Source organism: Struthio camelus, chromosome 3 (genome assembly GCF_040807025.1).
Source record: "Struthio camelus isolate bStrCam1 chromosome 3, bStrCam1.hap1, whole genome shotgun sequence".
Taxonomy (NCBI): domain Eukaryota; kingdom Metazoa; phylum Chordata; class Aves; order Struthioniformes; family Struthionidae; genus Struthio; species Struthio camelus.
The window spans coordinates 114,421,809-114,437,764 of NC_090944.1; the positions used below are offsets into that span (position 1 = coordinate 114,421,809).

General features: G+C 38.9%; 1 protein-coding gene across 9 annotated transcripts in view; it reads left to right on the forward strand.

The window, feature by feature from the left end:
* RPS6KC1 (ribosomal protein S6 kinase C1) overlaps positions 1–15,956 on the forward strand; it is an 87,839-nt gene that overhangs the window by 3,017 nt on the left and 68,866 nt on the right. For 6 of the 9 annotated variants that reach the window (XR_011140423.1, XR_011140424.1, XM_068939813.1 and 3 more), the window contains exons 2-5: positions 2,100–2,135; positions 5,978–6,098; positions 12,743–12,858; positions 14,972–15,065. Coding sequence is in view for 7 of the 9 variants with exons in the window: in XM_068939813.1 (XP_068795914.1) it covers positions 2,100–2,135; positions 5,978–6,098; positions 12,743–12,858; positions 14,972–15,065 (367 nt within the window). In the remaining 2 variants the exon portion in view is untranslated. Of the gene's footprint in view, positions 1–1,289; positions 1,363–2,099; positions 2,136–3,010; positions 3,118–3,316; positions 3,437–5,977; positions 6,099–12,742; positions 12,859–14,971; positions 15,066–15,956 lie in introns of those variants that run through there. The other 3 variants (XM_009668987.2, XM_068939817.1, XM_068939818.1) reach the window with 3 other exon arrangements.

The following is a 15,956-nucleotide window of genomic DNA, read 5'->3' on the forward strand; positions in this document are numbered from 1 at the left end:
GGTAAGGCGCTAGATCCTTGTAGGATCTCTGTTGCCAGAGCTTAACATAGTAGTTACGCATTGCTCAGCTCATGTTAGTGGTAGCTTACTGATGTATTTTTTTGAAATGAACGAAAGTTGCTTACGTTACAGATTTGCAGAAGAAGCTAATTGCATTGATCCTTGTGGAAGGATTAAAAAAAACTGCAATGAAAATTTGGGGAGTAGTAACATGTTTGCCAAGTCTTAGGATTATAGTTTGGATTGAAGGGGAAGACCTCTTCTGAGGTTGACCTTCATAAAAAGGATGTGAAGAACAAAGTAGGCAACACATAAATTATGATATACTGACTTAAAGTTGACATGGTTGGTAGATACAGAAGGTGATGTAACATTAGAACAAGTGACTGTGAAACAAGGCCTCTGGGTTTTATTCCAGATTCTTACTAACTGGCTGGGTAATTACTCATCTCTCTGGGTCTCCTTCTGCCCATCTGGTAACTTACCTAGCAGCCAAAACTGCTGTAAGGCTTTATTTAAAGGTGAACTGCAAAGCACAACAATCTGTGTGTGCCCTTTGGTGTTCCTCTGTGATGTGTAGCCATGCCCGTGATATCTTCTCCCCCCACCCCAGCTCTACAGGTTCCTTACGTCAAGTACTCTAAATCTTAGAGGAGAAGGGTAGAGATACTTTAACAAATTGCACACATGAAATGTTTGGTGGTGAATGAAAGCACAACAATAACTAAAAATTAGTGAAGCTGCAAGATGTTAGACTGCTTAGAGTGAACAAAAGTTGAGGAATGTTTTGTCAGTGTTGGAAGAAGAGGACTTTAATCTGCAAGGTAAAGGAAGTAACTTGAACTGAGAAGGAAAATGTTTTAGGTTTTTAACAAGAATGACAGAGAAAATAAACCTTCCCTTTTCTGTCTTGTCTCCTTCAGAACATGTAAAAGACTGGTGACTTGTCTGTGTGGTAAGCTGATGTTAGGAAGTCTGGGAGGCTTCGGAAGGGATCCTTGGAAAACCAAAGGGAAAGAGAGCTAGTTTATCTGGGGAGTGTGGGGAGCACTTAGCAAGAGAACAGTCTGAGTTCATTGACTTCCATCTTAGACCAGTGGCTGAGCGTGGCTGGCGGTACTGCTGGGTGGTAATTTAGTCTCCGGGGTGGAAGTAGCACCTTGGACTTGCCTGCGTACATCATTGATTCATATTTTGGGGTGTGTCAGTGTATGGATAGTCTTAGCTTAGATTGAGAATGCTCTATTTTGGTTTAGCCCACAGTAGGCTGATTGTTATTATTACTTTTTTTGAAAAGCTTTGGCTGAGTTATAGCTGAAGATGCGCTGAATTGCACAAGATAATTGCAGTTATGAATTAAAGGTACCTTAATTTGATTTGCTTGTTTGTGTGGATGTGCTCTTACTTCTGTTTGTAAGCCCAATACGGAGCTTGGTTTTGAAAGGCTTTTGTGATCAAGATTTATGTTTTGTCAGACTTTTTTTCTTTAAATAAGTTTCTTTCTGGTGTGTAGCCAAGCCTATTTTTGATGGCAATTTTCCTCAGGATGAATGAATTTATAATTAATTAGATAAAGAGTGCTTAAGGAGAAACAAAAAACACAAGGAGAGAGTCAGCTGATGTGAGCTGTGCTGTGATGGTTAGGTCAAGTGGAGATACTGTTAATAAATGCAAAGCCTAACATTTGTAACAAGGTTGTGCACAACTTATATCAAGGCAAGTAGCCATCATTAGCTCTGTTTGCTGGGACTAATGTGACTCTAATAATGAATTAATAGGAGAAGCCTGGAAAGATTGTTGGGGATGTGCTCTTATGTAGCTTTGTTTTTTTTTGGGATGCCTTCTGTGCCTTTTTGCCTAGGATTTACATCTTTATTTCTATCACAGCTGTGTCTGCTGCTATACCTTGCTATGTTGTATTTGCACATTAAACATCTCTAAAACTGAAAAAAATGTTTGAGTGCAAATTGAAGAGGAACATACTGTTTTTTTTCCCCCCCCAGATTTTTCTTTTCAGCAAGAGATCATCATATGCTGCTCCGCTAGCTTCCAAAATGAAAATCCAAGCATTGATATGTTTTTTTTGTTTTGCTTTTCAGATTGTTTCAAGAAAAAATCCAGAGGATGTCCAGGAGGTAACAATTTAGATTTGTGCAAATATCGTTGTGTACCACATCATGGCTTTTGAAGCATCTTTGACGTAATTTGACAATTTCTGTGTGTTTAGTCATTGTAACTGAGCAAACAGTTTTTTGTATGCTTCCATCTGTCTTTTGCTTTCAGTTCAAAAACAGAATAGCTAGCGTAACATATTGCAATTCTGCCATCGGTGATGAATCGTGACTTGAAACAAAGTCTTAGGGAGTTAAATGTCTTTTGATGACAAAACTGCTTTGATAACTTTGCAAGCTTTTTTTCTCAGGGCTGGAATTGGCAGATTGGTAGTAACTTAACTCCTACTGGTGAAATTACAGATCAGTCCTCAATTCAAGTCTTAGGTCTCAGCTGTAGGTATTCTTTCCCTCTTTAACCAATACTTCACTGAAAAGCCTACATCATTACTGTCTATTAGTGAACAAGGAAAATGGAGGAGTGCGGGAGTAGTTGAGAGAGATTAAACTACAATTCATATATTACGTGCCTCTCTCTGAGGCTCCTTAAGTATCTTCCTGTGATATACTTTGATAAAACTTCTTAATTGCTTGCTTTTTGCCTCTTCTGAGAAAGCTCTGAATGAGGATCGAGTGTATTTTTTCTGACTCTCTAATACCTCAAAAGAACATCAAGAGCCATTTTTTATTGAGATAAAAAATTACATCACACTTTTTTTTGATTTGCTTCCAGAATTTAAAAAAAAAAAAAACCTCTGATTTCTTTTGGACAAGTAACTTGACAATGTTGATACTATTATACTATGTACATGCAAAATCTTCCTTCAAAAGCACAACCTTGTGGCTTTTCAGACATTGAGTGCTGTATGGATATGTTGAATTTCTAGTGCAATTTCTTATCACGTTTGAGGAGAACCTGGATAGCTGATGAAGGAAGAGCCCATAAATGAATTCAGTGCACCTCTGTACTCTGAGATCCGAGTCACTGATGAGTGGCTTTGCAGAGGTGAGAATTGGCTAATGTTCCTTTGTCGCATCCTTCTTTGAAATCTTGAGAATCAGACAGACAGGAGCATTCGTGTTCTTTGGTTCTTTTTTTAATCTCTGGAAAATTAAAATAGCCTATCACAGTCAGAGAGATGATCAGGGATCTGTTTTTAGAACTGCATTATTGTAGTTTGTAGCTTGATGTTCACCTTTTCCAGGGAGACTCCTGAGTTGAACCTATCCATGAACACACTCTGCCATTACCTTAATCTTCATTTGTGGGGGAAAAAAACACTTTATAACAACTGTTGATGAGCCATTCATCAGAAAAATATATTGTAAGTGTTTTTCAGCTAGAATATTGCATGAATATATGTTAAATAGTTTTTGGAAGAACATAAAAACCCTTATCTTTTAGTCTTTGCTATGATCATTACTTTGATCTGTGGATATAGGTTAACCATGTAGGATTTCACATACTCTGGTCAGCAAGGAGACATAAACGTGCCATAAACTTGATGACTGACCTTTTCTCACCTTTCACTGTAGCGAGTGAAGAATTTTGCGTGTGATGTGGTTCTGCTGTGAGCAAACACCTGAAAGTTCCTAGGTAAAAGTAGTATGTCGTAGAAAGTAGTTGCTACATGGGTGAATTGTAGCCACAAAACCACAGATATCAGGAGCTTTTCCATACAACTGTGCATAAGGCTGCCTACGGTGACCCCAACTCTACTTGTCAATTTTCTGTCACCTACGTTAACTGCCCTTTAGAATATAATCCTTTAACAGAGTATCCTTCTTACTGCAGCCAGTTGCAATTCAACATATCCTAAAGTGTTACGGTGGGACAGGAGCAAGATAACCTTGTGAGGGCTTTCTTCTCAAAGGGATGAAAGTGACTTACTGTGCAGTAGTAGATGGAGGAGTTTTAGATACAGAATGACTAGTGACTTTCACTTTAATTTCCTTGCTTTTGGGGTTGATGGTGACAACATGGTTTGTGAAGCAACTTGTAACTATTTTGCAATAAAGATGGTCCTGTAAGTAGTTTTTTCTGTACTCATCCATGGAGGAGAAAGGGTTGTTCATTGTCAAATGGAAGAGTCGAGATAGATCTACCAGTTCTAGCCATGACAAGCAACCTGTTACAAGTCCAACGTATGTTTTATGACACACTTGCTGCGCTTCCTTGAGCTTCAAAGTACAGTGTGTCTCCTTCCTCCAAATCTGACTTCCAGTGAGGATATTAAAGTGGGAACTTGGCTAACTTTGCTGCCCCTTGTGCATGCAAAGGCATGATTTGCATGAGTTTGTGAGAAGGTTATATGATGACTTTGACTCGTTTGCTTTGCAAGCTGTTTATGGGTATTTGTTTTCTCTGCTTGGCTGTTGGGAAATCACTTGTAGCAGCAGAAATAATACTTATTTAGTGAAACAGTATCTCGTGCTCTATTTTTTGGCAACTTTTTCACATTATCTCCCAGCACTGACAGTATAGTAAGCTGATAGTTTGAAACTTTGCCATCTTAAGCAATTCTGTTTTGCATGCATATTACTCAAGAAATGCTAATCATCCACCTTCTGCAAATTGGGTTACATGGAAGGTGAAAAATTAGGTGAAAAATCATCAACTGTTTCCAACAGCAAAATCACTAGTTGCCCTCTTGAGAGATTCCTATTTTTGTTGCCTTGTCCGTTGAACTCTGTCAAGTGCTAGCTGCAACTGAGTTGGATGTGTAAGCGCAATGGATGACGCTGAATCGGGTCAGCTAGTTTCAGTATGGGTGCATTTATAAGATGGATAGAGTTTTGTCAGGTTGAAGCTTTGGACGTCCTCTCTTAACAGGCCAGTCTTAACTGTATTGTTCTGTGACTAGAGCTTGCATCCATTGGAACTTGGAAGGCCTCTGACCTTACTAAAAGGAGAAAGTACCCTAAGACCAAGATATAGCATGTGTGTGTGTTTTGGTTTGTTTTTTTTTCTCATCCTGAAAATAAGCCTGTTAGCAGTGAAGTGCAAATTTGGTTGCTCAGTTCTCTCCCTGGCCTGATTTTCCTGGTGGGTTCTCCTTGAGTGGAAGAATACAAAGGATGGGATCAAAGATGGAAAAGGCTGATACTTGGCTGAGAAATGAGTACTTTCTGAACAGGACAGATCAGGAAAACTTTTATGTTTCAAGTGGTGTAATGAACTAATGATTTCCTTGCATTCCTCAAGTCAAATATTTTTGTCTAGATTACAAAAGAAACATTCAGTTTTTAGTCAAGGTTGTTAGTCCTCAACCTTTTAAAATTGGGCTTGCGTTTTACATAAATGCATAAATTATGGGTTAGTGTTCTGTGTTTTTTTTTTTTTTTAATGCTTTGTCCATAAGCATCCTTTATTTGTGTTACTTTCTCTTCCCGTGTTTTCTATTTTGCTGCTTTTTCTCCCCTCTCCCTCTGTACCTGCAGCTATGCTGAGCACAGCATATAATTTAGCGTTGGATGGTGAAACACTTCTATCCTGCTTTTGCTTCCTCTCTTGTTCTGGTTCCCCATATAGCTCTGGATTGCAGTTTGGCTAATCTCTGAAACAATGCTGCTTTTGCCTTCTGTATTTCTCTGTATTTCTTCCAGCTTTTACGTAATGTTTTCTATACGCTATAGTCTTGTTAGTCAAAATGGGGTTTAGGGACGTATTACAAACCTGTATTATTGTCTATGGCTGTTACACTTGACAGCTCAGATATCGTGTAAGTGTTTAAAAATGTTTGTTGAAGGTAGTCACCTGATATGCTTAGAAAAAATATTTGTGATATCTCTTATTGCAGTTTTATTTTAATATGAGCAATGAACCTTATTAGTACTTTTCTTTTCTTCACCCTTCTCTGCTTCAGATAGTCGTTTGGAAGAGATACAGTGACTTTAAGAAACTGCACAAGGATCTCTGGCAAATTCATAAAAATCTATGCAGACATACAGAACTATTTCCGCCTTTTGCCAAAGCAATAGTATTTGGTAAGCATAGTTTCTTCCTGAATTGCCGAAATTCTTTGATAACTCAAAACCTGTAAGTACATCTTGTTTTGCAGCTGTGTGGAACTCTTTTGTGTGCTTTCAGTACGCAACCTTTTGGTTTGCCATGAGTGTCTTACTAGTAGGTGTGCTGGTGTCATAGCTTGATGAAATTATTTATTTTTTTTAACAGAACTGGTTATGTTCTTTTGCTGCTTTCATGTTAGAGTTATTAGCTCAGATGTTTATTGATGTGTATATGCTCTATATAATCTGTACAGTGCTGCAGTCACAAAAGTAGTTGTACGTTAAGGTTTCCCCTTGCTGTTCTAACTGAAAAAACTCCCTGTTTCTTTTAATTAAGGATTATTAAAATAAAAAATCATGGCCTTTGGCTTGGTTGTTCTACTCATAAATCTGCTGACAATGCCCGTTCAAAGTGGTGACAATCTACAGTGTAGTGGTGAAGTCTAATCCCTGGTGATCAAATAGCAATGGGGTAGATGTTCAGTCAGTGGTGGTTCAAGCTGTATGTGCTCTGTGTGCTTCCGTGTGCCTCAGAACCCTCTCTGGTGCCTTCTAATAAATTTAAGACCTAGTAGCGAAAGATCAGTATTAATAAAAGTCTGGTTGCCCCAAGCATAACATTTGACAGAAAGGAAACACCAGAGGTCAATATTGTTTGTTCTGTAGTAATAAGGAATTTATTAAGCTCATCTGGGAATTCCACCTGGAAAGTGGAGGCATACAGTGCAGTGGAAATCTCCACACCGTTCCTCTGCCTTTTCTTCTGTGTTTTTTCTCTGGGGGAGGGGGGAGGACTTTTTTTTTTTTTTTCCCCCCCCCTCTCCTAACCCTGCCCCTAGAAGCTGCATAATCCTGAGCTTAAAATGTAGCAACGCTTTTTGGATCTCATTCCTCTTGACAAGGTTGGACGCGGATGCAAGTTGTGATGGATAGTGAGTCATATGCACTGGTAAGAGACATATAGCTCATGGGAAGCTGTTGTTGGGAGGATGAATAGGCTGTAGTTCCTATTCCTAGCACAGCTAAGCTGAGAGGTGTTGCTAAGTGATGCATAAGGTATTGACCATAAGAAATATCCCTAGGGTATTTTTGGTAGTCTCTCTGCAGTGTTCAGGCATGAATCTAACCCAAATCTTGTCTAAAAGCTTCGACTGCTTCAAGGAGGGCTATGCACATGAAGAGAGTTCAAATTTGCAGTCCTCTTGCCTTAAAAGTCTGCCTGCCAAACTACAGTGCTCATTACAGTGCTCATTGACCTTTTTAATTGTTGCATTTCTCTCTTCTGTTACACTGAAATTGGTGTTACAAAGTCAGGCCTGTCGGTATGGAAAGTGCCAAAACTGGGGTTGTTTAGTGACCCTTTGTCCAGCTGCTGTGTGCGGCTGTATTATGATACTGCCCTGGGGTATGGTGCTGTAGTGGAAAGGGCAGCTGCCTGGAAATACCCTCTGGGGGCTCCTCCAGAGAAGCTGACTAAATGAAACACCCTGGCAGGCAAGACCTCAGCCTGGAAAGCACAAACTTTTCCCCTTGTTGAAGTTTTATGACAAGGTACTGCCTTGTTTTTGCTTGTTAGTGGCATTATGCTTATTCTTGATGGCTACAGCACTTGGGCACCAGCACTGACATGTTTTAAAATATATACTAACACAAACAACATTGAAAAAATTGAAGTTAGTGTGTAACCCAACTCCAAACTGCCTCAGTCAGCTTTGGGGGAGCCTCTGACTTAACCTGTTCCTGTGTGAAACGGCCGAGTGAAAGGCAAAGCAGCTGGGCTGTCAGGTAGATTTCATGGCTCTCATGGAGAGCTGAGTGAAATAGTTGAAGTTGTCTTTCACATTAGGCTAGATTGTATCTGACTTGTATGTCGTTTTATTTTTACTTATTTATGAAATTGAAAGCAGAGCTAGTTTCAGTGCTATATCAGAACTTGTGCCCTAATGGTTAAATAGGGAAAGTGTTATTAGTGTGATCTCAAGATGATTTTAAATCTGGTTTAGAGGAGTGTGCTCACTGGACAAGTTATTTACAAAGCTAACATTTGCAGACCATAATTTAAAGTCGGGTGGGAGATACAGTAGGTATTCGTAGGGGAGGGAGGAATAAAATGGAAAAACAGGGTGGAAGAGGGTGTCTGACTTCTAATGTCTTAAAAATAATTTTAAATTGATAGAAATGCAAGTCTCCTGCTAGCTGTTCTTACAAACTCTGTAAGCAAGGGAAGAATTGTGAGTGAAATCCTTTCTGAAAGACGTGCTTCTTCTATTGTGTGGGGTGAACAAAAGTGACTGCAATTTACATTATAACAGAAGGAAATCTACAGGATTATTCAATGTAGTTATTTACAAAAAGCTCTTTGAAATGAAAACTAAAAAACAAAACAAAACCCACTACATCTGAGTGAAGAGAAAGCAGAGAAGAATACGAGAAAGAGGAGGTAATGTAGAAACAAGCTTAAAATGATTAGCATGTAGATGAAAGGAATAGAAATGTCTGACTCTTTTTTTTTCTTGAATTTAAAAATTATCTTTTTATTTAAAGCATAAAATTTTACTCTTTAGCCTTCCATCTCATTTCTGCCCTTAACAGCTGCTGTATGTTTTATTTCCATTTAAAGCATTTATCTTCAGAGGATGAATCCTATTAACTTTTGTACTAGAAGATAAAATGTAATCTTAATAGATTATAAAATATTTTGACTTTCTGACATTTATTTTCAGTCTCTATTAATGTTGAACTGCAGGATCAGTCTCTATTAAAGCAGCATAAAAGCAAAAGATGTTAATAGCGCATTTCTGCAGTGTCTCTGGTGTGATGATGTGTCTGGTTTGTAGCAGTCTTTAACATAGTTACTTACTAGCATCACCAGCCATTGCTGGAAATTTTTTGATTTTATTTTTTAATGTGTATGCTTTAACATATACATATCACTTTGTGGTAAGTATACTGTACAAATGAACGTTGCTGGTTGTGACGGTCAGACTTATTATCTGTTTGTATTAAAAATATTAAACTTGAGCAGAATCTCACGTGCAGCGTTAGAGTTTTTGGAGGTGGTGTGGAGCCCTGGGAAGTGTTTGAAAATGAATGAGTCATGCTATGCTTCTATATTTGGTACAACCAGATGTTTGTCACATCTGCAGATTTGGACTGCCTGTTTGGCATGTTTTACAGCACAACTTTTGAAAACCATAATGTGCAAGTTCATGTATTTTTATTCTGTTACAATACAGCTGCTCACATCAAAGGGTGAAACTTGTTAAGGAGGGTAGGTGGGGAAAGAAATCATCTTGCTGTTCCTGCACTTTACCTGGACCTTTTCCACCCATCTTATGGGGAAAAAATTAATGACCTGGAGCACGGGAATCAAAAATGGTGATAACGGATCCAGCTGTTAAAACATGTCTGAATTGTTTTGCAGCTGTAATCTGTTTCTGGGGAATGATTACTCCTTTCCTAATATACATCAAAATCACTTGTTAGTATTTTCAAAGTACTTTTTATTGGACTATTTAAGTGTTTCATATGTTGCCTATACATGGTATTTTACCAAAATCTCTTTTCAGCGTTTCTTGTGATTCTAACAACTGTATGAATTTACTCTATTATACAAAATACTCCTCCCCTTTTGGGATTTATTTAAAAAAAAAAAAAACCCTACAAATATTGATATATAAGTTTCAAGCTTTTGCTTGTAGTGAGTTAGAAAGATCATTTAGATTATGAAACTCAAATAAGGGTAGCTTGGATTTGAAAATACCAAATAAAGTAACCTATTCTTTAAGAATTAGCTGTCCTGCATTGTTGGAAGTATTCTGAAACATTCTGTGAAACATGAACACAAACCTTGCTAGGTGTTTAGTTTTTTAAGCCTGCTCCAGAAACAGAGTTGTGAATTCTCTTTGCAGGGATTTACATTTGGTTTCAGCATAGGTAAAAAATTATCAAGGGATCGTTGCTGGAGGAATAGCTTTATCATGCCAGTGCATTTCTTATGTGCTAAGATTGTGCTTGGCACTTCCCAAAACCCCAGAAAGACATGATTCCGGTAATAACACTTTCATTTGGCCAAGAGAGGTAAAGAATAGCGGGAATAACATTGATTTAGATCTAGAAAGACTTTATGGTGTAAATCTGTTTGAAGCGTCAGCTGGGTATCTAAACACCTTTGATCAGTCTCTCCCTTCTCAATCAGATTCTCAAAGTGTTGAGCAGTCCAAGATTGCTTGAAAATATGGAAAGAAAGAAAAAGGAAGGGGAGAAGGTGGAAGAAGATAGGGGTAATTGGATCTAAAACTACCTGTGAGATATCAGGTAGTCTGTGAACAAACTAGCGTTATATTAAATTTCTCTTTCTCTCTCCCGAGTCCTGTAACTGGTTATCCTAATAGTGTACGATGACGCTGATGAGCTGGAAAGTGTGACAGTGACTAATATTTTAATGGCTCTGTTCAAACTTGCATTTTTTTTTTTTTAAGCTCAGCTTCCTGAAAAATTAGGCTTATGTAATTGTGCTGTCAGATGTTCGTGCCCATTGGCTAATTGCAGCAAAACTTAAGAGAGGAATGGTGGCTGCAAATGTGATGAGGTTTCTGCAGAGCATGTGAAGTGGCAGCTGAGTAAGGGGAGAGCCCCTGCCGAGGTCCCATGGCAGGCCAGGCAGGACTGGGCTCTTCCCTGTACTGTTTGCCGCTGCCTGGCACGTGCACGCTGGCCAGCCCGTCAGTGCTGGCACCAGGCAGACGTGGCGTGTACTGTCTTGGACCTAGTGGGAGCACTGGGAAGGTGTGGAAGAGAAGGTGTGTTTGTTTTTATATATTTCTTTATTTATTAAGGGAGTAGAACAGGGGGGGAGAGAGAGATCTGCAGGAAGCTAGGAAAAATACTTACAGAATTACTTTTTTTGCAAAAGTTGTAGGTTCCTGACCTTGTTAGGAGCTTGCCTTTTTGCAACAGGTAGATGTTGGTGTTCGTGTTATTTTGTAGGTTCATGTAACTGGTCTATGTTGCTGCACTTTAGTGAGTGAAATTGTTTTTTTTGTGCTGTCATGTTTTGCTTGGAATGAAACAAAAGTCGTAACGCACTCGATGCTGCTCTGAAGACATAGGTAATTAGAACAGTTTAACATGGCCTGATTCCAGTGCTGCCACTGAACACGGTCGCGCTGCCTTTGCCTCCTTCCTGCTCACTTGTTATGGCGTTGCTGTACTACTGCTAATGTTTGTGCAGCTGAATGAGCATAATGGACACATCACGGAGCTGATCCAGCCAAAAATTAATCGAGCAACATTTTTTTTTTTTCTCCTCCTCCCCCCCCCCGTTATGGAAGAAAAAAACCTCTCAAAGCTTTAGTTTTTGTTCTCCCTTGTGGGTATGTACATGTCTTTCTAGCTTATTTTCTTTTTGTTATAGCAGGTAGGAAGGACATATTTACTTCAAGAATTTCTGGAAAGAATCCTGCTTTGATACTTTCTTCTGGGATTATTTTTTTGCTTGCTCTGAGTGTAAATGAATTTTGCTTCTGTATTCAATGCATCCTTTGTCGTCTTCAAAGCTAATGCCACAGAACTGTCACAGGTCGTTCTTATTTTTTCCGTCATGCTGCTATAGCAATACTGTTTCTTGAACTTGTCTTCTTGGTTCTTTTTTCCTCTGTATAGCTGTTTCAACTCTCTCTTCTATTCTCTTCCAATTATTACTGTTAACCTCTGCCCTTTTCTTTTGGTAAACTTGTAACTATTTCAACAACAAAGTGATGTTGATATGAAAAGCTAAAAGTAGTTGTGTGCAGTTGTGAAGAATGTGATTTTAAGGTAATAGTCCAAGGGCTCTTTCTCCTGAGGAGCAAATCTCTGAGGTGAATTATGGGATTGTTCTTTAAATATCTTTTTTTAATGGGAATGTCTTGGGTGGTGGGTAGGGAAAAGGGAAGGATCACACGTTTTGGTAACTGAACTGCCTCCCAACTCTAATTACCTCTTGAATCCAGGGGGAGATGAGACCCTGTTTGTGTGGAGCTATTTTGGAGGAGAGCTTCAGTGCCTGGTAGCAGGGCTTCAGTAAGGACCTGTGTCTGTTCACCAGCTCCCCTACGGTTCGTCTCCATAGACAGGACCTTGGAGCTAATTATCTATTTGGGGACTCTTTGCAACATTTCCTTTACTATCTGCTCGTGTTCTGCACTGTTCTTGAGAATATGTGAAGAACGCTCAGCTCCTTACAGGATTTGGGCCGTAATCGAGGCTGACGCTGACTGGCATATTGTCAAATTGTGCACGTATCGTTTACTGTTAGATAACGCTGGACATCCGTTAGTGTCTCTTGGCTAATCAAGAGTGTTGCTTCACATATTCTTATGATGAGAGTGCTAAGGATTCTTGTCGTAGCTGCCAGCTTTCATCATCTGAGTGGATGGCAGAAGACAGGACTCGAGGGACAATTGAGAATAGGAAGTACGAAGATTTGTCGTGTTCTCCTGAAGCACTGGAGTGACTTTCATAGATTCAGGGCTTTGTCTCCAAAAGATGGCTTTTGTCTTGGTTTCTGTTGTTGTTGCTACTGCAGAATAAATGCATATAGCTATTTCTAAAATTGTCAATCTATGTGTCTGTTCCAGGGCGATTTGATGCAACTGTGATTGAAGAAAGAAGGCAATGTGCTGAAGATCTGTTGCAGTTTTCTGCTAACATCCCTGCTCTCTATAATAGCAAACAGCTTGAAGAGTTTTTTAAGGTTTGTTAGTATTTGCAGAAGTATGTGCTTCTTACTGATGTGATTGTGCTTTACTTCATAAACTATGGAGTGCCTGTAGACTGATCAGATACCACACCTCCAGAAGCTGAAGACTTTAATAGGAAGTTCAGCTGCAGGGAGTTAGAATTTTTGCTTACTGAACGATAAGCAAAGTCATAAGTGATGTTAAATCCAAGTGTTCTGTTGGGAAGTAATAAAAATACTGTAACTATTTCTGTATTTTAAGCAAGTGTTTACAGCTTTGAACCAAAGGTAAAAATATTAGCTAGACTGTTTTCTCCTGGCCTGTTATGAAGTCAGATCCATAACAGCAAATTTTGCATATAACTAGTCAAACATGTGCTGCTTGAGCAGTGACATGAGAACCGTTCTCCAGAGTATAGTTTACATCAGCAATTGTACTGCACTGCATTTGAGGCAGTTTGTTTTCAATAGTTCTTTCAAACCTCTCTATTTTCAGTACTCTATTTGGTCCAACATTTCTGTAAACATGTAAGCATATTTTTGTTTGTAAACATCATAGTAACACCCTGAAATCAAGTGAATCTGTGTGAGATGTGGGACATAAGTGTATTCAGGTGCTAAGTATATTCAAATAATACGTATGCAAAAGCAAAATTGCAGTGAAGTGTAGATGTCCTTCCTCATTTTCACATTGCATTAATTGCAAAGTCCTTTACAATTCTCAGGAAAACGTTCGTTCAGCTCTGGTAGCAACAATAAATAGGGCACTGAGTCAAAATATTTTACATTGCCGTTCAATTGTATTTGTGCTTTTAAAATTCTTTGGAAATATTTCTGTCCTTTTGGAGAAAAGACCTCTAAACAAATATCCTTCTTTGTTTAACGAAAACATAAAGTTTAGGCTTGTCATGGACCTTTTTTTACTTAAAAGGTAATGAATAAACTAGAAAGGCTTTTTTTTTTAATAGGAATTAAGTTTATCTACAAGGGGAATTGTGCAAGTGTCAAAACTTTAAGCTTGCTTTGTTACCTTTGTTTCACACTTTTCTGTAGGAAAACCTTAGGTTTTGATCACTCACTGTTTGCACCAGCTCAGCTAGTTTCCTTCAGCTCTGCTCACTGGTGATTTTATTCTTTTTCAGATTGGTTGTACAAGTACCCAGGGGGAGATAGACTTGGACAATTAAGTCTTAGAAAGAGCTGGAGGGTGTGCTACGTGTATTTATTGACCCAAGAAAGATGGGCTGGCTAATGTGAAAACTTGCTGGGCTAGTTCAGGACAGATTATAAATGCCTGTTTGTAACACTGCCTTGGAAATGGTGCGGTTTCTAAGTTTCTAACAGATTTGCATGGGAAGTTGGCACCCCAGATGTCAAGGAGAAATTTTTCTTTTTTTTAACCATTTAGATGGTTTCTCATGCAGTTGTTCCTGTTACTTCACTCTCTTCTGGTTCACTCCAGGCTTGGGAGAGTATAACGTTATCCTTTTATGCTGGCCCTGTACTTAAAATCTTCCCTGTGTGTCCAGTCTTAGCTGTGACTAAACTTAGGATGCTGGGCTGCGTGGGCCATTTGTCTGATCTACAAAGACCCTTTATGAAGGTCCTGCTGACTGAGGGAACTCTTCCCCATAAAGCTCTAGCGCGCAGAACTGCTGCAGCAAGTACAGCTCAGGGCTCTTGTTTTCTCTCCGCAGAAGCTGAAAACGAGCTGTTCTAGATATCTCCATAAGCGATGCAACAAAAAATGTGGTAACCAAAGGTGGCTTTCAACAAAGCCCTTGTTTTACTTTGACTCTTTAGAGGGAGTGCATTGTGAATTGTATGGCTTAAAACATATGTCGTTAAGTTAGAAGGATTCTGTCAGGTTTTGTTTCACCCCTAGAAATTTGTGAGAAGCTGTATCAGCGGTTTGCCTAATAGTCAAATAGGTTAGAGTAGCACTAGGACTAAAACCCCAAGCTAATTTTGCACGTTTATACAGTTTTAATTAAATCCATTAACTCTGAAGTAATGGAGCACTTACTGGTTAGGAAAGTTAATTATGAATATCAGTGCTATATAATGAGATTTTTGGTAGTGCGCGGCAGATAAATAGAAATATAAATTTATATTTCCTCTCTCTTAGGGTGGGGAGGTGCATGATGGTTCTGAACTGATTGGTCCTGTTGAGCCTCTGTCCGATTATCTAACTGACAACCTGTCTGACTGCAGCTCCGAAGGTTTGTTTTCTTTTTCATGTAACTTTATAGCTTGATTTGTTTTAAAGCAGCACATAATTGGCAAGTGCCATATTTGTAGGAACATTAGCATCCAGTTTCTCATTGCTTTATATATGACAGAAGTGACAGAACTAGGATTAGAAAAGAGAAGTTGGGCTCAGCAGAATTCTGTCTGCCCCACTGGAAGCTTATGTATAACAGTAAACTTTCTGGGAGGTTTTTCTGGTCCACTTAGAAATGCTAATGCTCCATCACTCAAAACGAACTGCTCTTGGTGCCAGCAGGAATTGAACCCTCCATTTAAAATATATCTAGTCCTACCTGCTTGCAAAGGATTGGGTTAAACAGTCTGGTAGGGTTTGCTACCAACCGTGCCCCAAATTGCTGACTGTAAATATTTGCAAATAATCTTAAAACTGTATTAAACATTGATCAGTACAAAGATGACTGTCTGAATGTGCCTAGAGCATGAAAAATAGTCTAAGAACCCATTTTGGAGGGTTTTCATTCAGCTCTAAATATCACCATGGCTTCACTGCTCAGAAAAACCCAGAAAAGAGGTAGTATTGTATTTAAAAAAAAAAAAAAAAAAGAAAAGAAAAATTAAGGATGTCTCCTGGATTGAGCATATGGTCGTGTGGTAGGCTAAAGCCTACTGCGAGGCTTGGAGATGTGCAATTTGTTTAACCCTTTTACAATAACTGCTAGTGTTTTTCTTTTCCTGAAAAGAATTCCCTGTCCTTGAAAGTCTGAAACACCCTGTGGTAGAGCCAGCATGGGCTGTGTTCAATTGAAAAACTGGAAATCTTTCCCTTAGCTTGCTTATGTTTTCTGGTTATGCTAGGGCAGAGGATGCTTTCTTCTTCCGCTTTCTTCTTCCTGAGATGTCAC